The sequence below is a fragment of the Lepisosteus oculatus genome, chromosome 25 (genome assembly GCF_040954835.1).
Source record: "Lepisosteus oculatus isolate fLepOcu1 chromosome 25, fLepOcu1.hap2, whole genome shotgun sequence".
NCBI classification, from domain to species: Eukaryota; Metazoa; Chordata; class Actinopteri; order Semionotiformes; family Lepisosteidae; genus Lepisosteus; species Lepisosteus oculatus.
Window position 1 is genome coordinate 13,192,203 of NC_090720.1, and position 26,264 is coordinate 13,218,466.

Genomic DNA, 26,264 nt, shown 5'->3' on the forward strand with positions numbered 1-26,264 from the left:
TGCATTACAAGTCCCAGTATTCAAATGGATCAAATTTATGGATCAAGCATAGCAAAATATTTTAAAGACACAGTGTTGCTGCAGTGATACCTTACTAGTTCTGTAGCCGTCTGTAATGAAATCAGGGAGCTATGTAATTAGGAAGAAATGGCAATTATATGTTATTTAAATTTCTGACACATACATTGAGAAAAATCATCAAGCACATCAGAAGTTATAGTTGAAACAGTAAAAATGGTTAAAGACTGCTTTATTTTTCATTTTATCAGAAAGAATACCTGAATTGGTCTTGTCTGTTGACCAGGGATGAATGCCTCAACTGTGATCAGAATTTACAGGTAGAGTCCAAAACAAAGTTTTCCCCCACGACCCTAAATTGGAAGAAACAATTAGAAAATGGACAGATGGAAAGCAGTTACACAAACAGCAGAAAGATAACACTTTGTTGCATGATGTAAAAACAGCAACATCAGAATAAAATTAACAAAAATGAGCACGATGAATTACAAACAAGTTAAATTAAGATAATACAATGCAACCTGAGAAAAGGATTCTGTATGGAGTCTCAGAGGTGGTAATTTAGAAGAAGAAAGGAAAATGACTTGAATATTTCACTCAAGTGTTTACGTTCCTCAGAGGAACAAAGACATAATTGCTAATTAAAGAGTATCAGCATATAAGAGACAGAAGTTAGTTACCAGTACTAGACACACATATGATAACTCCCCAAGCCAGGTAATACAACAACAATTGTACTAAAGGAAATGAGGGATTTTGTATTTAGCAACTCTTACAAATTTATAAACACGATGTCAACTACTCTTTTAACAGTCTCTCCACACTGTGTAATACACACTGGTTGGAAAAATGACTAATGTGGCAGCCACAAAAAGGATTGCATAACAGAACAAAGCAAATTATAGATGAATAAGTCCTACTTTTTACATGTAAATTTAGAGATGATAATTAGAAATAAAATACATTAGTGGTTTTCAACCGCTGTGCCATGACACACTGGCATGCAGTGAGAACTGTGTCATTAAATGTTTTACAAAGGTCATGAAAAAAATAAAGAAAACTATTTAATTTTAATATTCTATCCAACCAAAATTAGAACTCATAAAAATTAATGGAAATGAATTTGCATTTTTTTAAGTTACCAGTTATCAGCTTTCAGTTCTAAAACATGAACTTTCTAAGCACAGATGGCCTAAAAGAGACTACTTGCTAGTTTTTACTAGTCACCATAGAAATCAAGCATAGCAATTTGGAGCTTTTTAGTTGATAGTAAACCATGACAAAACAGGCTAGCAGGTGTAGGAAAACTGACCATGTTCCCCTTTCTTCACCAAATCTATATTATAAGAAGAAATGGATAAGTGTGTTATCTGAAGAGATGATTCCTTTGCTAATTCAGTGGTTGATAAAACAGCTGAGCCCCACAGAAAAAAAGCTAGAACTATTCAGAGACAGTGCAATGAGAGGTACAGTATCTGGCCTGAGACTTGGCCAGACTTGTTGCTAACAGCTAAAAGACCCAGATGAGTCAAATGCCTCCTCTCTTTCTTATGTTCTTAGGTTTCCTGAGTCTGCTGTCTCATTGCTTACCAGACATCAAGCAGCAGTTTTGTCAATGAGCTGCATTAGTCTTCCATCCAATACCTTAGTTCTGATGCAGATAGCATGAGGAGAATCTTATCTTTATCTGGGACAAACAATATTTCAGATTAATAATAATAATTAATAATAGTTGCTTACACTTATATAGAGCTTTTCTGGACACTCCACTTAAAGCGCTTTACAGGTAATGGGGATCCACCACCACCAGTGTGCAGCACCCAGTTTGATGATGGGACAGCAGTCATAGTGCACGAGAACGCTCGCCACACACCAGCTCTCAGTAGGAGGAGAACTGAGTGATTAAGCCAGTTCAGAGATGGAGATTATTAGGAGGCCATGATTGGGAAGGGCCAATGGGAAATTTGGCCAGGACGCCAGGGTTACACCCCTACCCTTTTCAAGGAACACCCTGGAATTTTTAATGACCACAGAGAGTCAGGGCCTCAGTTTTACGTCTCAACGGAAGGATGGCGCCTTTTTACAGTATAGTATAGGTTAACAGCACTTCTCTGCTATTGCTAGGCAGGCAACCTTGCTTAATGTGGAAGTGGTCTCATTTAAACAGTCAGACTGTCAGAATGCAGAGTACAGTATGTAAACAACATTAGTTTGGTGCAAAGAGCAAGTGTGGCTCAGTCTTCTGGTGCAGTGATGCATGACAGTGCTGCTGACTTCTGGTCACATGTATTCTCAAGCTTGTCAGACTGTTGTTCTTCTTTTTGGTCATTTCTAATAGATCTCTTTGGAAGCACGATTAAACGTCTTGATGCTTGGCGCTAGGTGCTTGTTTCAGTCAGACAACAATGTCAAAAATGGTCTTATTCCAACAACACTTAATTTCTGTAAGGCATGTTTTTGTTCTGTTCTGAATTCTAAATAAAAGCTGAGCAATTATGTGACTCAGTACAATTAGACAATTTTTTAAAACACTGATCTCAGTCTGGATGTTGTATCAAGGTAGAAGAAATCTATGAATAAACAAGATATACAGAATATATAGCTCAACATGACCATAGTTAATGGTTCATTGAGAACTGATGACAGGGTTGTGACACAACAATGGGTACTGATGACAGGCGTTAATGTACATTTAAGGTACTTTTTTCTTTGCACTTTCACTAGACTCTCTGTATACCTCACACCTGAAGAAGGCTCCACGGCCGAAACATTGTGTTTTCTTTTTTCTCTTTTCAGCATGGAATTAACCTATTACTTGTTTCTGTATACACCATGGAACTCTCAAAATCCATCTTACATTTTTTCAGGCAGCATCACTGCCCCACCAGTTCCAAACACACTCAGTTCCATAAAGATCATGTCCAGTATTAGTTAGGAACTGTCACTTCTTCATTAGATCCACTGAAGCAGCAGCTAAATGAAAGCCTCTGATATATGACCCACCCCTTCCTCCACCACTGAGCCGTGCTATATTAAAATGAGCAAGTGCCCTATCATCTCACAATACATCAATGCCAGTGGCATAAAGATCCACCTCCCATTTGGATTCATTTGTGCTTAACAATGGAAAAGGCCCAGGCAGACAGATACAGATATATTTAAGAATATAAAATCAATCTAGTCCATCTAGCCTGCTTGGTTGCTCATAATTGATTAATAGATTCCAGAATCACAATGACCAATTACTTAAAATGAAAGCAGGGTATGAGTTTCAACAACATTGCTGGACTCCTGTCTTTGAAAGCCTTGAACGACTGAACACTGGTCCTGGCAGGGCTGGCCACCCCTTGACTAGGCTGTGGCAAATCACAGAAACTGAAGCTGCTTTTTAAGCCTTTCTTTAAAAAAGCCCTGGGTCTCAATTTTGTAATTTTTGTCACTTTTATATCTTTTGTTTAGTATTATGTGTATTATATTGCTTAGACCAGACATGTTTGCCAAGAAAGGCGCTTTATGAAATAAAGATGACCATTATTGCTCTTATGATTCAGCCTTCGCCAGCTGACTTGTTCTAATCTAGCCACAGTTTCAGATCTGCATCCATTTCTTATTATTGCTTTTGTTTCTTCCTTTTCCATTTTTTTCTAGTGAGCTTGTGTTCAGCAGTAGTGCTTTTCCAAGTTTATTATCCTAACATGAAAGTCATGTAACACAAAAGAATCAGCCCACACTACCAAATGCTCAGACTGAGGCCAAATTCAATGGGCTTGCTGGTCGTGCTAAATAAACCAGACACACTTAAATAAAACAGCACATCTGAAAACCCACAGAGGCCCGCAGAGGGAGCTGACCAGGAAAAGAGAAGGAGTTCAGAAAGATACAACAAAAATGTCTTTCATTTCTGGTTTCTTTTTTTTTATTCTTACTTTCACCTCATTCCAGGTTAAAAAACCCAGATACTTCTTCCAGAACTTGTGCCCAGAGTCCCCTTCACCAAATTAAAAACAGCAAATACCAACATGAAATTGTTTATGGACAACGGTGTTCTATACCAATTAACTACTCACATAGAGGTTTGGAACTAAATTTTTTAGCACCGTTGCAGATGCAGCAAAACTGACATTCCAAAAAACTGACATGTTTTAAGTTTCTCTTTAAGTAAAAACCAGTACTTAATAATTCCTCTATAAAATAATCTCAGCACTAAACAATAAAATCAAGCACTTACTGCAGAAGCTCGTATTGATAGTTAAGCAGGGAACAGCACAGAGTATGAAGGCAACACCTGCTTTATAATGCTTGGAACTCTCCCCCAGATACTGAGTGCTGGCAACTTTTTCAACTGGCGAAAAATACTGTAATACTTTTTTTCACATCTCACTTTAAACACGCATGACTGTGTTCATAAAAAAGGTTTCTTGCCATACAGTATGTAGTTTATGGCACTTAGCTGAAAAAGGAAAAATAAGACCCTTGTGTTACCAAATCTAAATAAAAATGATTTAGAATACACATGGAAACTCTCTGAAATATTTATGTGACACTTTAAAACTTGTTTGTGTTGTTGTCTTAAAGGGAAATAAAAGTCAAATCTGCCCAGTAGTAATTTTAGAAAATAGCAAGCAGTGCAAAAACATAATATATGCTAAAAATATCTAGGATAATTTGCAGAAAATCATGGGTTATACTTATTCATCTCCCTGTTTTTGTAAATTGCACCGCATCCACTCCAATGCAAAATGCAGTCTCTGACTTTGGTTCTCTGAATTGTTTGATCCATTAATACATTTTTGGAAGTTACGTCATAGACTAATTAATCAGAGGCCGATTCAGAAGAATCTAAAGCAAGCTGACACAATGTAACAGAAAGTCTACAGTGAGTTATCAAAGTGAACAACTGAGAGTTTCACAGGAACATAAGAGACATGAACTCCACATGGCAAATTAGCTAATTAAAAATCATAGCAAAGATCTCATTTTACTTTTAGATAGAAATATTTCCATTACAGTGAGCAAAAGATGTGCCCCATTGCACGGATCTTACTGTTTTGCTCTTATTGATGGAAGCGGAAATGAAAGATGTGAAGGTTTTTTTCCCCATCTTTGCCCTTGTTTTTGCTGCAATGCAGAAAAGGCTCCACATTCTCTTAATAGAAGCCTCAAACTAAAATTGTATAATAATCATTTCATTGCCACGGGTCGATTACCACATTCACACCTCAAGAACAAGCCTCCTCTCGTTTGTAAATGTTCTTGAAGTGCTCTCAGGTTTCTTGAGGAACATCTTCTCTAATGATATGGGCATGACTCTTCCACGTTACTGTCCAATTCAGGCTCTGTTCCACTCAACACATGAGGAACGTGTACATTTTTCATATTTTACCTACCAATCTGATCATAGTAAGAACATGCTTTATGAACTGAAAATATTACAGGTATATGTCATTTGTTTTCCTCACAAAAACCTAGACCACATCAATTCTGATTTCTATATAAATCTAGAGTCAGAGGTATAAATGTCCTTCTAACACCATATTGCTAAAAATCAATAATGGTAGTTTATCTGGTGCTCCTGATTTAATATCATTGGTTATTTTGTTAAAATGTTAGCTACAGCTCCTTCAGGGGGGGGTTCTTTATTATTTTACCTTGTTACAGTGCATTTAAAAAAACAGCTCTTAATAAAGCACATGCTCCCAAGTGCATCTTTGGCACACGAAAGCTCAGTGTCTGCTGATCTTTAAATCAGGGCTCCTTTGCCAGCGGTTAAAATTCTGCCAGCATAAATTCTGCCCCAAGTCAAACAGTGGAGCAACTGTAGCGTCTCCTTCAATTAAGGCTGTTTGGTTTAACAGTGTTCCCAGCGAATGTCAAGCCCACCGTCCCTTGGGGATCCACCAGCCATATTTTTCCCTGTGTCAATAAATGCAGAGTTACGAGGATTAAGAATGACATAGCGCCCCCTGGGGAGGGCAGCAGGCTTCACGTTTTCAGGTGTGTTTGTCCTAAAAACAAAGAAAAAGAAGCAATAAGGAATTTACAATCCAAAATGTGAGAATCATTTTTTGAAATCAAGGAAAAATGCCAAGTACAGTGTGCAGGAGTTTACCAAATAATGAGAAGAAACTCCAAATGTGCACTTATTTTTAAATGTCAACATTTGTCTCGAATCTTCAAAGATTTCAGTTTGCACACAGTATCTAGGCCACTCAAAACGCCTCCAGATCACATTAGCTGTCTGAACACACATGTTGCATGGTAACAGATGTCAGGCTGTGTCCTCACTGCTGCAGTGGCAGGATACATTTTTATACTTCCTCCCAGTTCTGAGATATAACAAGTCAGGGCACAAGCCATCGAGAAAACCACAAAGGTATGATTAGATATTGTCCCATGTAGAGCTGTTTACCAGTATCCAGCGCTTACAATATGGTAACTGGCTAAAAAAGTTCATACCACAGGAAGTAAGGTCATAAACTAACTGCTTCTCTCAAATTGAAACTTTTGTCATTAAAACATAACTGGATACATGTATAAGTAAAAACACAACACAACCCTGCTTAAGTTACTTAAACTTTCTATAGTCATTAATACCCAATACCACACTACAGGTGAAATGCAAAAATGTTTCACATTGCCTGTCTGACATTCTGTTCAATATTTCCTTACCTCACTGAACCTACTGCATTCTGCAGATATTAGATACTTTATTGTACACAGGAGCTGTGGATGGGTTGAAAAAAAATCAAACTGCTACAATATATGAAGCTACTGCTCTAGGAGGGTTCAATACATCAGAGAGCTACTAGAAGCTAAATGAACAAGCAAGATCACTCATTGTGTTCCTATGCATCAAAATATTTATTTATTTCTCTTATAAAAATGAGTGACGATCCCTGCAAGGTTGTGTTTCTGATTGAAAGACATTAAATGGTCATTACATGGGCAACAAGAATAAACATTCCTTTCAAAGATTGCATGTAATATGTCATAGAATTTCCATGGTGCAACACAGTGACAACATGGTTAAGGTGTGAAAACATAAAGATACAGTAAATTCATCAGGGTGTACTTAGCCAAGCCCTGCTTTTGAGATCTGTTTTCTGTGCACAAACTTGCTCTGCGTGAAGTGAAACCAACCAAACAGTGTTTCATCCCACACAGACAGTTTCACAACCTTGCTTCTAGTGTACACAGAAATGGACAGTGTCTGGAAGTGCCTAATTAAATCCGAAGGGCTCAAGATTAACTGCACTAGACCCCAAGACATTGAGTAACTTATCAGTACAGTGAAAAAAGAAATTACTAACAGGTGAGGGAGGGATGACAGTTTCATTTTTTTAATGTATTAAACAGGCATGAAAATGGAGAGAAATGGTTTTATTTTGATGCAGTTTGATTCAATTCAAGGAGGGAGGCCTGTTGTGTGCCACTGGATCCTGGTACTTATTAAGCAGGAAACATACAAATGAATTTTCAGAGTTTTGTGCAAATGTAGTCAGCCCACAGATGGAATGACACTGATGGTTGTTAAGCACTACAGGTTTTATAACTATGCAAACACTAGCCAGGTCTCAAATAGGCATGTACTGTTGTGGGCTTTCGTGGGGTGCGCTCAGCTACAGTCCTGCACAGAAGGCGTGCATTGTGTCAGTGTTTAACCACCTTGACCATTCTTATTCTCAAGCAGCCGAGAAAACTGGATTGTGAGTCCTCTGACAGAAAAGCGAGCTGTTGTTTGGTTTTTCTGCAATGTTTTTTTTTCTTTCAGTTTTAAAGCTCGAGGATTGCTTTCACTTGAAAAATGGCTGGAACGCACAAAAGTCCATCTAAACTGAACCGGTGTCCATGTATTCCAAACACAAGCGTTGCGTGTTGGTCTGGACACTTGCACTGCTGTGAGCTCCTAAGTGCCATCTGGCCACTGCCAAAACAAACACGAATAATGAAAAGCAGCTCCTGGGTAAAGAGGCCGCCCCCACAGCCTGGGACTTGCCAGGGCACACACACACTGGAAGCGCTGTCATCCAGGGCTGAAAGAGCAACTGTTCACCCCTCTCAACCTGAGAGGCTGCAGAAGGAGGTGGGGGAAGGGAAGGAGGGGTCACGTCCAACAAGCAAATCCTGTATTTGAACATCAGCTCAAGGGAGCAAAACCGAGGAAATAACAAGTAAAGATTTATTGCTGGAGTGTTTATTTATGTCCAAAATAAAAAAAAGACATATTCTCCAGCCAAGGATGTATTCGCAAAATATATAAAATAAGAACTCCGTTTACCACACGCATACCTGTGAAACCACAAGCTCTGGAAAGCAGAGCAGATCTCCTCCGGTAGTGTGCTGACCCCCACAGCAGGACGATTGTGTGTTTAGAAGTTCACTGTATGCTGATAGACTCGCAGAAATACTCCTTGCAGGGCTAGAAGAAAAGAGATCTATGCGAGTTTGCACCCCTGTGCATCAGCTTTGTAGGAAATGTTGACTCCTGTTTTATACTGTTGTCAGCAATTACAATTACTAATGCCAAATTACAATTAGGCATTAGAATGTCACCTATGCAATTAACAATAAACAACTATCCAAAATGCTCACATAATTTTTTATTATTATTATTATTATTATTATTATTATTATTATTATTATTATTATTAAAAAATAAGACGAAAAAAAGTAGTTGATAATTAGCAGATACAGCATAAGGACAGAGCACAAGGAGGCTCTCCAGGTCACTCAGGGTAAAATACAGTTAGCCATTGGGAGACTTGGGACTAAGATAAAGGAACCTTTTCTAAAGGCAGTGAGGTCTTTGACTAATCCCCCATGTATATTTTCTCAAGGAAAAAGTCTTCCCGTTTCTTTTTGACCTTATAACTATGTAACTATCTCTTGTGGAATACGAAATGATCAGTATTGTAAACGTTTTGCGTTGTGAACTAGAGCTAACTATTCTTTAACCAGAAAAAGATGAGATACACGAGATATCTCCTCAAGCAATTTAATCTGCCTTCAGTAAAAACTAAAGTGATTCTTCTGTGTTGTTAATTATCTTATTCATAATCAGTCTTAAACCAAAACCAGCCAATTATTTCAGGCTTGTCTTTGTGGTTTGAGAAGCTGAAGTGGATGTGACCTGAAAGTGTGAGACACCAGAAACTCGTGCCTTATTCCACGCCAAGAACTCGAGATAGTTAAAGCCATATGCCTGATCATATTTGTTTGTAAAATATTATCATTTTTTGTAAAGAATGCCAAAGACATACCTATCTAAACCTAGTAAGATAATGAGCATCAAGTAACTGTTACATTGCAAACACCACAAGAAAAAAAAAACATTCATCCAGTTTTCTGTCTTAAATGCAGAAATGTGGAAAGTGTAGGTTTTCATTCTAGGTCATATCACTGCATAAACATTGCTAAAAGACTCGACTGCCCTACATGAACCGATACAGCAAAACATCCCTCATGTTTGTGGTGAAGCATCTGCTCAAGAGCAGCACACCACCTTTACAAAGCTGTCCAAATCTCACTGCGTTTCTCACTGGCCAAAATATTAGGAACAGCCGCTGACAGGAATAGACTATCTCTTTGCCAGCTGATGCACGTTTGGTTGGAGGAGCATGAGATGGATTTCAATTATCTTTTCTCTATCGGAATAATCCTCCAACCTCATCCCTACTGAAAAGTGGAATTAGTGGAACATGCAGCTCAGTCCCACACAGCTTCAGATCTTAACCTTAACCAAGATTCGAGTGGGCAGCATGATGACACAGTAGTCAGCAATGTTGAGTGTGTGTCTGTGTCTGTCCAGTGATGGCCTCATGTCCTGTGCTTATCCTGCTTTGAGCCCATTGTTCTGGAATAACGGATAAGAACATGGAAGGATGGATCATTCTAAATGAAGGCAGTCCTTCCCAAGGAATGATATGGAACTGGTCTACAAAGACTGCCAAACCTTGTGAACAGCCACATCTTTTCAATCTATCCTTGCTTCTGTCCAGGACCCAATACATAGCACAGTGGCCACAGTAATATTGTGGCCACTGAGCACATCTTCTCCTGCTTTGAAATGTCACAAATTAAACTTAACTCTACTTTCACTGATCACACAAGACATTGTGATCCACTGACTTGCCCTTGATTTTACCGAGGACAAAACCAACATCTTGAAGAACACACACTCATACTTAAAAAGGAGATATGTTTAACTTTGTGCCCCAATTAATATTGTTTATATTTTCCCCCAGAAAACTGTTTGGCAAAGGATATGGAAGATTAAAAACTTGAAATCTCAAAGATTCCAGCATGTTAAGAGCTGACAGTCTTTGTCAAATCTCAAGTTGTAGTTGTAGGGCAGTACCCCGAAAAATAACAAACAAACTATAATACATACACTCCATACACCCCTCTCCCCAAAGAGGGTTTTGGTTAGATGTGATCATTTTTTTAATCATACCTTTACTTGTATGTGCCATACATTACTGCATATATATTTAAGACTTAGCTTTGTATAAATAATGTATAAAGGACATTTTCTTTTCTTTTCTGAGAACTGTTTGATAAAACTGGTAAGTTTGTAACTAATTTTTTTTTTCATATATAGTTTATTATAAGTCATTATGGATAATGAATTGTAGACACACATTATCTGTACAAAATGATCTATCAAAGATTGTAGATGCCCAATTTCTCCAACAAAAAGTACACAGAAGCAAACTATTGGAAATGTATTTAAAACCAAGAACAGCAGGCACTTCTTTACACAAAGGGTTGCGGGAGTCTGCAACAAGGGAAGCTTCCAAGTCTTATAGCTTCTTTCAAGAAACCACTGGTTGAGATCCTGAGATAAAGATGTTTTTTTTCTTATTTGTAACCTGTTTTAAAAAAACTGATTTAAGCCAGCTGAACAATAAACATTCAGACACCATCCAGCAGAATATCCACAATGTGACAATTCTCACAATTCCTGACAATTCTCAGTGTCTGCTAAGCCCTGCAAAACTGAGAGACCACATTACAGGTGTAAAAGGGTTTCAAGTCAGTGTTTATTTTGGGCCACATTCGTACTGAAGGTGAGTTATTTTTAGGTAGAAAAGCTCAATATTATGCCAAGTTTTTGGCAGCTAGGAAAAAACACACAAGTTTCCTGATTGAACTAACATTATAAAACCTCTGTGCAGAAAAGGATCCAGAGAGGCCAAGCCTTCCTGTTCAAATGAAAGATCTGTTAGAGAGTTTTATTTAATTTAATCTATTGACTATCAAATAGCACTTAAATTAAGAGATAGGTGGCATCAATTAAACAAAAATGTGTTTTAAATAATATATGCTGTATATAGATTTGCTGTGTGTAGATATATCTTCAGAATAAAAAGTTTCTTTACCGACTGCACCTGGCATGGACTTGTATATGCCCATCACATAATACGCATACATAGCAGATTTCTCATTACAGTCGTCGATGAATATTTATACACCACTTGCTCATAGTGAAAACAAGCCATAACCTTAGCAAATAAAATGCTTTATTATTATATACACAAAAAATGATCCTGATGCACAAAAGTGACACACATGTCAAACAAACTCACAGAAGATACAGATAAAAGAATCATGGTCATGGTCTGTTTTCAGCATTCAATGTGACATACTGTGAAAATGATCTCTCTTTTAGCATTAACACAATCCTGGCAGTGCAGACACCTACACCTGATCTGCCTCTGGACAGACTGCTTGTGTGTCTCATGGAGAGCAAGCTGGGATATGCGAAAATACAAATTCCTAATGCAAGAAATTGTATATGGCTAATAAAGTTATCTTACCTTATCTTAAATGTTGTGATAGTCTTCATGAGCTGCTGCAACCAGACGGAGAGGGCTGAGAACACATAACTTGGAGCACCTTTGTGGAAATTACATGACTTAGTGTAAGCTTTTGATTATCCCATGGCAACCTACTACTCAATCAACAAACCCATCTGCTCACTCAAGAATATTAAATAACATTAAGTACATATCCAACAAGTTATTTGTGTAAATATTAGATGGTTCAGCTTCAGAACAGAAAATAAACTTAATTACAAAGTGCAATTAATATAGTTAGCTCATCCCATTCTGTTAAATCTGAAAAAAGGCTTTTCTGTTTAAACCAGCAAGCGTTAAAAGAAGACTGTATCTTTTAGATATTTTGTATAATATAATAAAATAAATACATGCTGAAAATAAATTAAAAGAGACAATGTTTTGGCTGTGAAGGCTGACACCTAAAGAAAGCTCCACAGCTGAAACGTTGTGTCTCTTTTCATTTCAGCATGGAATAAACCTTTACTTGTTCCTTTGCAGCCTACGCATGCTGACCCAGTTACCTACTTGAACTTAAATAATTAATACAGCTCATTTCTCAGAATCGCCCACTGGCTGGTACTGTAGAGGTTTTAAATCTTTGACAATCTAGTCCTTCTGACATCAGTTCATATGAAGGAGGAGACTACACAACAGGAGATCATTATTCCCAGAGAACAAAAATATCAGTTGCTTTCAATAAATCAAAATAATTAAACATCCAATTATATCAAGTATTTTTTTTCTATAAATCATAATATACAAATTAAAAGCCCTATGATGTCAGGGAAGTTTACTTTTTGCCACAAAGCTCATTATCTTATGACTTTTCTGTTTCCTCCATAAAAGTTCCCTCCACTTTGTATTTATAGGTAAATTTGCAGTCTTCATAAAAAGACGTTCCACAGCTTATTTAATTTTTGGGTGCTCGAGTGTTGCTGTTTCAAATGCACTGACTACTGAAAACACAAAGAGGAATGTAAATGTGTTTTTTATCAGCCATACACGCAGCAAAGGAAATTGCAGGATGATCCCTAGAAAAAGACTAGAATCAAATGTAGAGCTGGAAAGTAAAAGTTGAAAACAGTTGCTCTGTCATGACTGTTTCTTATGGAAAGCTGTGAAAGAATTCATTGGCAAAAATACATCTATCTCCTGTGCTATTCCAGGGGTCCCCAGCTGTGCATTGGGGTGTGCACACTGCCCGTGTAGGCCCGAGCAGGGGGACACTGAGTACTCTACTCACATCTTCCAGTGGAGATGCAATTGAATGCAGACAGCAATTAGAAATCCTTCACAATCATTACGCAGAACATTGATTTCCCAAAACTAGAGATTTTAGCAAGAGATAAACTGAAAACTTGGTGCTGGATTATTGTTTAAACAATAATTGATAAAGATTATTTGATAAAGTTATTTTAAAAAAGTGCATTATAAAATGTCATTGTAGAGCATTGTACACAAAAAATAGACAATAAAATAGAAAAAGTAAACCCAGTCTTTAAAAAATGTTTTTTTAACAAAGTGATGTTTGACTCAAAACTAGAAAACTCTACAAATTCAGTCTTTTAATTTTCATTGACAAGGACATTACACAGCCTGGGACAGGGGCTGGCAACCTCACTTCTTGAGTGCCAGATCCCAGCGGTATAATTAAAGGTACTTTTCAATTGCCACCCGAGTGATCTATAAGATCCAAATACCACGCTGGTCATGCTTCTTATCCACTTAACTGGTTGAATTAAGCAATCATGGTCTGCAATGGAATGAGACCCAAAAATGGATTTAGCATCTGATGAGCAGGTTTGCCTCTCTTATTACCCACAGCCTACTTTTCACTTTCCAAACACATTTCTTGCTGACTTGTTTCACAAGAAGCAAACAAATAAAGTCAGCACTGATGATGCCATACATATTTGGAGAGACTGCTACAAATAAAAATAGTTCAAAACACCAGGCAGAAGGCAAAGGTGGCACCTCCAAACAGGCTTGTGTGAAACATTGCTGCTGCAAAGTGGACCAACCACACTGATTTTTTTTTCTGGCAACATTTCTGTCTGTCTTTCATTTTTTTATCATACCAGGCAGAGGCAACCGAAAGCCCTCCAGACACCCAGATGAAGAGCTCTGTTTTTCTTAAAGAGTTAGAGTTGCTTTAAGCTGCTCTGCCCGATGGAAGATGTATTGGAGGAGCCTACCGTGTGTTTTACTTAGGATCAGCTGTTCTTTTCTGGTTATTATTACAGAGAAAATGCATCTATATGTTCGGGATCGGAATCTAAAAAAGCACAATGGAATGTGACATAATAAATTTAAAGCCCAGTTATGATGCTTGCGGCATTCACTGCAAAAAAGAACACAACAACATCAATTACCTGTCGCCAGATGTTACTCTCTTTAAAGAAAATGCTTCTAAAACATTTTTACAGAAGTCACCAAAGTAGCAAATAGAATCACCCCTTTTAATGCTCTAGGTTTGACCACAGAGTCTAGAACTGACAAATCCAGTCGTAAACCAGATGAGGTAAGCTGCTTGATTAAGCCTGCACATCAAATAATCAATTCAGAAAGAGAATTTAGCTTTCAGCTTTTCAAAGGGACTAGAAGATAAGTTAAAAAATAACATGAATATGGTAAGAGTCGTGTACTGTATTGAGCAAATAACCTGTCTCACAAGTCTTTTCTCCTAAAAATACTAATGCTAAGCTCCGTAATGCTAAACATAAATAAAAGGCCTGATGATGGAATGACAGGCAGCACTGCTGTCTCACAGATGCTGGGAACTGGGTTAGATTCAAATGTGGACGCATGTTCATTTGGTTAACTGGAGTCTCTTGCTTTGTGTGTGAGTGGTCTGTCCAGGGCAAGTGTACCTGTCTTGAGTGGCATCCTGCCTTGTACCCCTTCGTGACAGGGGTAGGTTCACCGGGAATATGCCGAGTTCAGAAAATGGATGGATCATACAAGTGACGTGTCCTGTAGGTGCTTCCTGGAGTTACGTCACTGAGCCTGGTACAGAGGTGAAGAAATAACTGCACAAAGGACAACCTTTTCTGTACCTTTCCTTCAATCAATTTCTCAGAAATGTCATTTCTTGGTTCAAGAGTGGAAACCTTGTGTCTACTGGCAGGGTAATATTGGGCAATACTTACATACTATATACCTGGATGTGTCTGATTATAGTGAAGGATTCCTGCACTCTTGCTAACCTCAGGTCTTAAGCCTAAAGCTAATACTCCATTGTGCCTGGGTACATAGAGGATCCTGTGCTTGCTGTGAATCCATAAGTCACGGTAACACATCTGAATGCAGATTAACTTTGGAATCTCCAGGTATTTTTTTTAATCTTTCCTGCCTCCACATTTGGAGCTTTTCATCTCAGCTTTTCCATCTCATCTGCCCATTATTTTTCATGAAGGGCTTTCTAAATTGCACACAGGAGAGCCTGCATTGACTGGATCAGGGGCATCATTTCAAAACTGAGGACTGGACAAAAGACATTTCTAGTCTTTCCTTTCCTTCATGTAGCATTGAACTGAAGTTAGCATTTGACATTTGCTCCCTAGTAATGCATTACTAGCCTAAACTACTTACAGTATAATATAACCCCTTGGGTTACATAAGCCTGTATCACCGGTGCACCCTGTATCATGTCAATTTTTACTAACAGCACATATGGACTTGTGTTTTCTTCATTCCCATTTTACTATGTGCCCTGCCACTTAGGTCAGTTCATGTACAGTACCTACTTTTTACTTATTCGATACAAAAAACATAACCCTCTTTGTTATATGTTGCTGCTCGGATCAATCAATAATAAAGTCAGCTCTTTTCTGAAATCCCAATGAATAAGGGCAACTTGAAAATACATTCAGATTAAAGTGATTGAGGATTGGAGAGTTGTGATATTCATATGTAGCCAGTCGATGATCACAGAGGTTCTCTACAATATTTTAGTCTAGAGAGTTCTGACTTGGCTGTTCAAGTGTACTCAAGTTGAATTAAAGCATTAGCAGTTGCAATTGCAGTTGTATCTGGAATTTCCTTTGGTATTAAGCTCCAAACAGTATTTCAAACCACCCTGGCGTGTCATAATAAAGTTTAGTCAGCGATGTGTAATAAGAAACTTTTTTTATTTTTTTCCCTGGGTGGTCTTTGGGTATCTGAACAACTGCCACTTGATTAGTCCAAGTAATTATTAGTGCCTCTCTGCTGTGTCTGGAGACTGCAGACATATGAATGTACTTGTCATTTGAGCTCTAAGATGACACTGACTGGGAACACAACATTGCCTTTTTTGTCAAGATTTCATTGCTATTTACATGTATATTAAACAAATATTATCCAAAGTCAGACGCTACGAAATTCAGAGATCTGACAGATAATCTCAAATTACAGATATTTTTTTTGCCAAGACCTGTTAAGAATCTCAAATCTTTAGTGATTTATTATGAACACTACAATGTGACAGAATTCTAAAATGCTCTGAAAGGTGTCATGTTTACACAATGGGATCGTATTTTAATTGTAACTCTTAGCATGCTTCTGTCAGTATCTCAATTTAATTTAAGAAATGCAGAGATTCTGTCAACAGTACAGGGTGGTAGAAAAAATTCTTAATAGCACCCTTGTAAAAACAAACTTAACCTCAACTAAAATGTTTGGCCTTGAATGTGTTGTGTAAAATTAAACCAAACACAAGGTTTCTGTTTTCTTTAGAGTTTCCTTTAAACGTTTCAATTATCCTTTTAAGAAATCCATTGGTGTCTGTATAGGACATTATTAGATTTCATTTCCAGTGGAGAAACTTGTCAATAAAGATTAATTTTAGGGGCCTTTGAAATTGTTTGTGCAGAACCAAACTTAAAAAAAAACACTTTGCCAATGACAGCGGTGTGTTAGAGAGGTCTCTCTCCTGGAGCTCAGTAAACAGACCGAAATCACGACCCTTAAGATGTGGAGTACTGCCAACAGGTGGATAATCTCAGACCAAAACCCAGTTCAGATGTTATGTACAAGAGACCTGAGGCAAAAACTACCACTAGTGTACTAACATGAAACTTAGAAAAACTGTCTGCCAGTGCCCATTTTAATTGGATAACAACATCGTCCCTGACAGAGTATGTTTTTTCAAAGAAAATCGACTGACAGAAAAAAAGGTTTATGGGAGTGTTTTTTTTTCCTGTGATAGGCATAGAAAATATGAAACAGACTCGTAGTAGAACAAATATTGTAAGTACACCAATATCAAACTGTTTCAGGAAAAGCAGACAGTTCACATATCGGGGAAAAATCATTTCCGCAAAGAGACACTAAGCACTTTTTTTGGTGAATGAAAAGAATTTGTGACATGAGGTAATCTGTAAATAGTGCAAGGAAATACTAATAAATAATAGCAATAAAAAAGCTATTGCTGGTAGTTCAGAATGATCAATCACGGATGCACTGTTTATGTCTATCCAACACAAAGAATGCTCTCCAGCATAAATATTTGATCAGCAAATGGTATTTAATGACTTCTCAGCACTTTAGAGTATACAGTAAATAACAGAAAAGAAAAGACTAGTAGCAGAATACTGCAATCTGAAAACTGAAAGCCACACCTTCTGAAACAAAAACTCCAAATATTAATATTAATAACACTAATTATTCACATTAATTGTAATTAAACAGAATCATGTAAAAATTGCTTTGCAACTGTAACTTAGAAAGCCAAAAGATGTACAGTACGTCTAAATTTTCACTTTATGTGGCATAACGTCTTGTATGAACTAGTATACCATTTAGAAACTGATGGTGTTAAATCTGCGAATCGTTTGAAACCGAAAAAACGGCTGGGGGCGAGGGGTTTGTCGTGATTCGGGGTGATTGTGTTACATGTATATGCCTTAGCCCGGATTCAATCAAAACCTCAACCCACACGGCAGCAGCTCATTCCAAATATGTCACTCCGTGGCCACCCCGTGTGCCAGAGGGTTTCTGCATCAACCCATTAGTGGGTTTGGAATTTGCTATTGATGGGTCGATAGACAATATGATTTAATCAGGACCGCGGGTTTCATTTAGCCGAACTTAAGAAGCATGTCTCTTTATAATTTAAAAATACAGCTGAGGAACTGGGTTTATGTCAATTTTTATACATAGTTTAAACCAGGACATACTGTGATATAGACAGTACATATAGAATATACACTTATTAAATCTGCGTATTAATTAAATTAATACTAATTTAATAAATATTAATTTAATATTAATTAAATTAATATGTATTAAAAACGCAACAGTTGAGAACTGAAACAATAGAATATGTTGTATTGTAATGCATGCAACTATAATTCTCTGCGGTCTAAAGATAATTAATGCAGAGGCGTTTTTTGTAAACTAAGTGTTTATGGATAAACTGGACAAAATAAAACTAGAAAACAATTCACAGGGATCAAAAAGAAACCAGAACGTAATGACTTTGCCATGGACCCTCTTAAATTAGCATTCACTGGCACTTTACAAATTATAATATTGCTCTTAATTTACCTAAGAAATATCAACAGGTAACTAGACCGGGTTGTCACACAATGTCTGGTAAACAGTTTCCTATAACTAAGTTAACTGTAGTCACGTTTTTTCTTTCTTCAAACTCATTTTGGTTGCAACACAACCAACTAAAGTGGTAAGCAACCCCAGTCAGGGGGTGGTATTGTGAGTCTCAAATACACAACGAAGGTGCAGAGAATATGACTTTCAACGTTTCGCTCTGGTTTATCGTGTAACAAGGGGGTCCTCTTGTGGTAAATCTGCTAAGAGTTTTGCAGGTTTTCGTCTTCTCTGTGTGCACAAGCTTGTGGTTTATAAGAAAAAACTATAAGACATTTCTAAGAAGGTCGCAAATCATTTATAACACAATAAGACTATACTGGTAAAGACTTCCCCAAACCTCATTAAGGCCATAAATACGCTTTTAAAATTAATTTAATGGCGATTGAAAATTCAAAACTAATTTCAAAGCTGAAGACCCCTGCTTTACATGTATTAAATTCATTTTATAAACAAGACCATACTATTTGATAAAGTCATTATTAAACCCAGAGAGTATACAGTATAAAGAATCCAGTAATAGGTGACCTTAACAGTCCAGCTCATGTACTCACCTTTCCCAAGCGGCGGAACGTAGTGAACGAGGTCTTTAGGCAACCGGAAACATTACAGCGACACACTAGGAAGTGCACCACACAACTGAATGGAGAGTAGACTGGTTGAAAATTCATTGTTAGAAATAACGAAGTAACGCGGTATTACGGTTTTAAACAAGGTAGTGTTATTTTTATAACATGGTGTATTTCTGAGTTAATATCTGTAAGATGTGTATTTGCAAATAGACGAGCTTAATGTCAAGTTCTTGGTCCAGTGTATCGTCACTTACGTTGCATTTACTTACCCTTAAAACGAAAGTTGCTTGCATGGATACAAGACACTTTCTGTAAGAGTAACTTTTTTTTTCTTAACGCCAAAAAATGTTTTTTTTCTTAAGTTAGGCATACTCTGTAAAAAGAGATTTCCCTCCTGTTCCAGATTTTTTTACTTCCACAGGTTGTTAGAAAATGGACAACATTCCTCTCCGTGACAAAACAGAACAAGTGAGATTTTGGCAGCTGTGGAATAAAATAACGCGATGTTTTACATGCATCTAGTATGGAATTCTTAACAGACCCGATGTACTGTATATCGTCGTGTTTGTAAAAAGAATCATGGAGTGATTTATGACGTGAGTTGTTTTTACATGTATAAGAATCGAAACAACAGAAACTGAGGAGGGGTCCGCGAAAAATAATAATATTATTAAAAAATACTGTTTCTATTTCTAGTTACCATGGCACATTGGGCTTTTAAGATTTTTCTGTACTTTCTCTGTTGTGGTATTGTAGTCTAGGATTAATCACTCCACATTTGCTTTATACGTTAGGGGTTACTTTTACTGTTTACAGTCCTGTAGTTGTAAGGCGCCTTGGGTAGATACTCACTAGGTAGTCTCTCCCATTGATGTTAAAACTGCTGAAAGAACAGCGAAGGAGAAGAATCGGGCAGAAAGGAAATCTCCTGGGAGCTACAGTGGTCCCAGCATAATTGTATCTGGATTTCATGGAGCTAGGTCCCAGAAAACCAAAATTCAGCAGGGTCACCCAACAGCGATCAATTTCTACACTCTAAAAAGTTTTATTCTTATCTCACTAAGGGGGCTTTATTGAGTTGAATAGCAGTGAGATGATTTGAAAGTAAAGCAACAACACCTGGATCACTTAATGCTGTTTCTGACTTAATTGAAACACTTAAGTTAAGTCTTAACCTATTTCTTTTAATTTCTCACTTATATCTGGTTGCAGAGTATTTTTTGTTTACTGTTTTATGAGTGTAATTTAGAAAAATTGCCTTTAGAATGCCCTGTATTGAAAGGTGCTGTGTAAGAATAAAATTGGTTGTTGAATATACAGTACCACATTGATCCAATCTCACATGTTCCTAATCTTTACAAATTGCTGGTTTCAGGCTGGCCTGTAAAACCGTGAGGGCAGTCAGTGTTCAGTAGTTTGGCCACAGCTCCCTAGATCCTGAGTGTTAGGATTCTTCCTGTAATTTATGAAGTGATTTCTAACACTTTCTTGGTAAACATCTGTACGGTATCATACAGGTGAGTTAAAAGTAAAAGTGCTTTGTAAGATTCAAAGATACTATAGTAAACTATATTGAGATTCTTCGTCAATAAATTAGACATGCATGATCATCATCCTTCAAGTACTGCTGTGAGTGTTACAGTAGTAAAACAAAATCTAAGAACAGATACTGATTGCCAATGAGTCGTGGTTTACCAGGTGAAAATAAATCTCAATGTGCCCTGTAAATGTTTAATACAGTGTTGTCTTATTTTTCGGCTGTTTTTTCGTGGTCTCAGTTCTCTTGGGTCTAAATTTGAATTTGTGCTGCTCTTGTTACAGCATGACTGCTTCATGCTGAGTATTCGGTTTAGATCATAGGGAACCTATGGTCTCATTCATGTTCTCTCTCCCCGCGTCACCTTCTTCCCAGGCCCAAGGAGAAGCAGTCATGGAGCCAGCCTGCCGCAAAGACAAGCAGAAACAGAAGGAGACCCCAAATCGCGGGGACAAAGCCAAACAGAAGTCTGCCCAACAGGAACTAAAGCAACGACAGAGAGCAGAGGTTTGGACTTTAGATACTTGGATCATGTGAACCTGTTGAACAAAATATAGGAGGAGCAAAGTTAATAGATTCAGTGGCAGGCAGCACATGGCTGGTGTGAGAGATTTGCATCACCTTCCTGGAACCTGAATGTCATAGTAATATAGTAATATTATAGCAACCAGACTCCAGAAAAGTGGACACCTGGACCAGATCAGAATTCAAATTGATCATTGTTAGCTAATTATATCCCACCTTCATATGGTTTTACAAAAATCAGCAGTTAAACTGCATCTTTAAATTATTTTGTTTTAATCACCATTATTTGAAATTTGCTTTTTGTTATCAACTGAATACTGATCAATAGCTCCAAGCTGCACTGATCTCCCAAACCAAATAGTGACTGAACAGCTGTGCTTGTTCTGATCAGTGATGGGATTCATGAACAGCTGATCACAGCAGGTCATATAAAAAAAAGAAAAATGAATAATAGGTATCAATAGTGACCCTGCAACTACTTGTTTTTATTTCCTTTGACTATTTTATTGTCCGAGTATTGAGGCGATTGATATGTTTAGAACATGTTTTTGTTTTCGTGTATAAAGGTTTTTTGCTTTCAGTTTCAGTAACTTCAAACTTCTGTTCTGTCTGAAAGTGTCCAGTTTATTGCCTGGTGGCCACCCTACACCTACACTGGGGATCTGCAGCCCTGTTCATATAGAACTGCAGTCCTGCAGTCCTACAGAGTGCTTTAAAAATTCAGTTCACTCGGATGGAAATACAGTATGTTGACTCCACTTAAAGGGGAACTGCAGTCCCAATTTCACAGACTCGTTATTAGATCTCGGTAAGAAAATAAATTCATTGAAGGTACCGAAAACTTTGACAAATTTCGAACTAAGCAATTTTTTCGTGAATCGTGAAAAGATGAGAGCAGTAATTCTACTGGATTAAAAGACATGTCTTCACTAGCCTGCTTGTTCACAGTGTAATAGCACCGCTTCACATCACCGGAAATTCTGTTGCCTCGTTCTGAATCGCAGAACATGGTGCTGCACATACCCGGAAATGTTGTCTATTTTGTCATCTAGATTGGAGGTTTTACAAGTTACTGTGTACATTACATACTTTTATTGTGGTTTGATTTGCACTCATCTTTCTAACCCCAAAATATAAAAATAGCGTTACAGTTCTCCTTTAATTAAGCAACCGTTAGAACTAAGGCCAATCTTAGACACAGAGACCATCTGACTCATTTGGCACTAAGTAGCTAATTAATCCAGTCTTTTCTTGAAAGAAACCAGGATATCAGATTCCTCTACAAGGCTGGGTTGCCAGTTCCATACTTCCACAACCCATTAAGTAAAGATGTGCCTCCTGTTCTCAGTTTTAAATGCTCTTTCCCTTGTCTCCACTGGTTCTTGAATCACAATTTACTTTCAAGAAGTCCATTGAGATGCGTTTTGTCAGTCCTTCCATAATTTTCTCTGTACAAGATTAAAAACATTCAGTTCTAAAGATTCTCAAGGTCTCCTTAAATGGGTATAGAGACAAGAGACCAGCACCACTGTTCTGCATCTTGTGTTCTGTATTTTGTTCCAGGAGTGAAATTAAAATCTCTGCCCTATGGAACCCCACAAGTTTGCTTTGTGGGTTAAATATACAGATAAAAATGTACCCAGTAGGTTTTAACATAATTGTTGGACTATACTACATATAGTATATAAGATAGTTGTCTTGCAGAATGTCTGCCAGAATATGGATTCACATATCTGAACATTGAGGAAAAGCTAAGGGTCAATCACCTGTCAAGACAGTTACATTATGAAAAATAGAGAAATGCAAATATTACCTTGTTCCACTTTTACTGTTTGTCTACCACTTGCCATACTATGATCAGAAAAGAAAGAAGAGAACCACATCAGGACACGGGATCTCCAATGACCAAGTAGTCAGGATCTCAGTTTAACATCTTACCCCACAGTGCGCTCTTTGTGTTGAGTGTCATGAGTGCCAGTGCAGACATTACACAGAATTATTGGACTTGATGTTTTAAAATTTGGGGAGTTTCTCTTCACAAATCATTTCGTCTTACAAGCCTGTTCATGCTTCACGGTGACTTAACTTCTGATGCTGAAGAATTTGAGATTTTTGGTAGAAAACAAGTTATGTCGGTCCATGTTTTACCAAATTTTAGATGCGGTTAAGCTGACAGAAGTCTAGAAAAGAAAAGTTTGATTACTACTTACAGTGTGATACAAGCAAAATGCAGTGTTTTTCTTCCTTTCAAACTGAGACGAGTGTCCTGTCTGCCTGTCCTGCTAGATCTACGCCCTGAACAAGGTGATGACTGAACTGGAGCAGCAGCAGTTTGAGGCTTTCTGCAAGCAGATGCAGTCACAGGGACAGTGAGCAAGAGGCCTTGTTTGGACACACCTGCAGCAAAACCGCGGGACGAAGCCAGCTTTCCGACAGCTTTCACCTGTGGCCAATCACACAGGAAATCCACAGTTTCCTTTAGCTGTTGCAGCCTTGTTATACATGCAGGTTCAACACCAACTTCAGGCAACTTTTTACAGCGGAGTCTGGGTTTTATTCATGTGGTCTGTATTCGTAGGGTTATCTAATGCACTTCTTGGTAAGGAGAGCAGCGCATTTCTGATGAAGAGATCTTCACCCTTTTTATCACAAAGAGGCAGTGGAGTGTAACCTTTTCAGTTTGATGCAGCATTAACTGAAAAACAGCCCCTGTAGTGCACACCTGAAAGCTGAACATTTTGTCTCTGGTTAGGTTAAAAATATTTAAACAGACAAACCGGGACCAACCTTTGGTGGTAGACTGGTCTATTACATCTTATTCACTCTCATGGTGAAACATGTTGTCTGAATTGTTGTAACAATGTGTTATATTTTGAGATGGGATGTACCATTATTTCTATTGGTTTCCTGATTAAAAAAATGATTAAAATGCTATTGTGGTGTATCATAAAGGTCAGGCTCTAATAGTGTTCAGTAGGCTGCTACAGGGTAGTATACTTAATTTCTTTTTATGATGGACATCTTTTTTGCTTTGAAAATATTTTTTATAAATAAATAAATTTAAGGTTTTTCTCACAGTCACTTTGTCTGGAGGTGCACTGCTAAAATCACATGGCCTGAGTAACTATAACACAGCTCTTAAATTGAGAATTGCTGCTGTTGATCTTGTGAGTTTCTTGACTAGTTCCAGTTTATCACAAGTTTTATTTATGATATCGCTGTAATCCCCCCTTGGAAGAGACAGTGGTAAACCTTCTTAGTTGCAATCTTGTTAAAAGTGCTATAATGTTTTAACTGTGTTAATATAAACCTTGGGGATTAATTTGTATTTATTCTGCCCACTCCTTGGCTAGAATTTTACAAATAATGAAAAATGAAATAATCATTGCAAATCAAGTTCTGGTTCAGATGTGAATTTCTATAATGCAGTGTGAACTTACCTGAAGGAGGCATCGGCCAAACTCACAAAATCAGAATAGTGTAGTTTTTATACCGGGACAATTGTTTGCACAAAATGTCATTGGAAAATGTTGTGCAATCTTTTCGATTAATCTACTTTTATGTGCCAGTGTTAGAAATGTTCTTATTCCTGGCTAGAAAAATAAGTGCTTTTACTATTATGGTGATTCCGAAGCCTAAAAATAAACACTGTAAAATCCGTTCCTTCTGTTTATCCTCCGAGACTGCGCATTCACAGTCTTGGATAACTTTCTTCTTTTAAACCTGAGTACACCACAATTGGCAGAGATGCATTCAGATTTTGAAATCCAGTTCCATTTTCAAAATCCTTTTAAATTCATTTTCAGTTACTATTCCCTTTTAATGTCTTCCATTTCCATCTCATTATATAAGGCATTACTGAGCAACATGTATACAGCTTGTCAAACGTGCTTGCAGATTTAAATTAGAACTGTGTGGTTGCTTGGACGACACAGCTACATCAACACATGTTCTTATTTACACAGTAAGATCTGTCCTGCAAATGGAATTCAAATTGGGAATTAGTATTTACGAGAAACTGGGAATAGCGTGTGTATTTAAAAACAAGAATCAGCCTCAGTCTCGACACTGTGATACTACAGTATCCATTCTCATGAAAATTATAGGGAGAATCTTCTGCCCACTGCATTTCTCAGTTTTTAATACACAAAATAGAGCAGCTCATTTCTGTTTGATCACTTGATTTTATAACTCCAGATCAGGGGTCCTGAGCTGTGATCCTGAAGATCTTCATTCCAGTTCATCTTATATAAGATTCGCCCCCTAATTAATTGCTGAACTCGGCACTTGAGGAAACTACTTGGAATTAAGTCCCTCATAATGTCTCAGTTACTTTATTATGCAAATCATCAGCCTTTGGTCACAAAAAAGGCCATCTTAACATGTCAGTTGGTAGTAGTTAGTTGTCCATCTACCACTGACATGTTCCTTTTTTTGGGAGTGTGTTCTAATGTGATTGAAACTTTGTCTTTTTGCTTTTTAAATAAATGGTGGTGTTAACTTCTGGGTCAAAAGCTAACCTTAGTCACAGTAAATGGGTGAGTTGGTAGTGGTTCATTTGAAGGAACAGGTTATAATGACTTCATATATTCTGTGGTATAAAATTACATATGCAATTTTATACCAATTCCCTTTCTGCATTTACATTTTTCATGAAGGCTAATAAACGTAATGCTATTTAGAAAAGATAATTGCTGTGAAAGTTGTGGCTTTATCAAAGGTTAAAACCAAAGTACAACAAAATCTTGATAACTGTATAGTGGCAAACAAGGGTTTATTTTGGGCACTGAGCTTTTAAAGAGAAAACATAAACAATATATATGCAAAATCTAACCTGTAGCCTTAGGAGATATAGCTGATGCAATATTCACAGCTACTGCTGTAATCCACTTACAATTCTTAATTTTGAAGGATGACTCCTGAGCCATAAAGGCTTCAATGCAGTTTTACTTCATATTATGCTGTGTTGAAGAATTTTGTTATTGTATTTATTTTAACTTAATAAACTTAATTTCTTGATTATGTATAGTCTGTTTCTTTTTTTTTAATTCAGTATATTTAAGTTAAACTGTGTGGAATGGCTTTTAAAACCTTATGCTCTATGACAAGTGAAACAAAATACTTAAGTGTATTGTAGTAACTGGGTAAATTTTAAGTTCCTTTAATGCAGAGTAACATCAGCAC

General features: G+C 37.3%; 1 protein-coding gene and 1 long non-coding RNA gene across 5 annotated transcripts in view; one reads left to right on the top strand and one right to left on the bottom strand.

The window, feature by feature from the left end:
• Positions 1-19,063, bottom strand: part of LOC107075498 (uncharacterized) — an 82,072-nt gene extending 63,009 nt beyond the window's left edge. The window contains exons 1-2 of the long non-coding RNA XR_001477019.2: positions 19,001-19,063; positions 279-371 (exon numbers count right to left, since the gene is read on the bottom strand). This is a non-coding gene — a long non-coding RNA (uncharacterized lncRNA). The remainder of the gene's footprint in view (positions 1-278; positions 372-19,000) is intronic.
• On the top strand, positions 19,060-26,099 carry svbp (small vasohibin binding protein). Of its 4 annotated transcripts, XM_015336799.2 has the most exons (4): positions 19,071-19,161; positions 19,440-19,486; positions 20,931-21,062; positions 23,367-26,099. In XM_015336799.2, the coding sequence occupies exons 2-4, from the start codon at positions 19,451-19,453 to the stop codon at positions 23,451-23,453; spliced, it is 255 nt and encodes an 84-aa protein (XP_015192285.2). In that variant the 5' UTR covers positions 19,071-19,161; positions 19,440-19,450; the 3' UTR covers positions 23,454-26,099. The 4 variants fall into 4 exon arrangements, with proteins under 4 accessions (XP_006641924.2, XP_015192285.2, XP_015192287.2 ...); XM_006641861.3 differs by lacking the exon at positions 19,440-19,486 and having other exon boundaries at positions 19,060-19,161; XM_015336801.2 differs by lacking the exons at positions 19,071-19,161; positions 19,440-19,486 and adding an exon at positions 19,207-19,329.
• Positions 26,100-26,264: the final 165 nt, after the last annotated feature.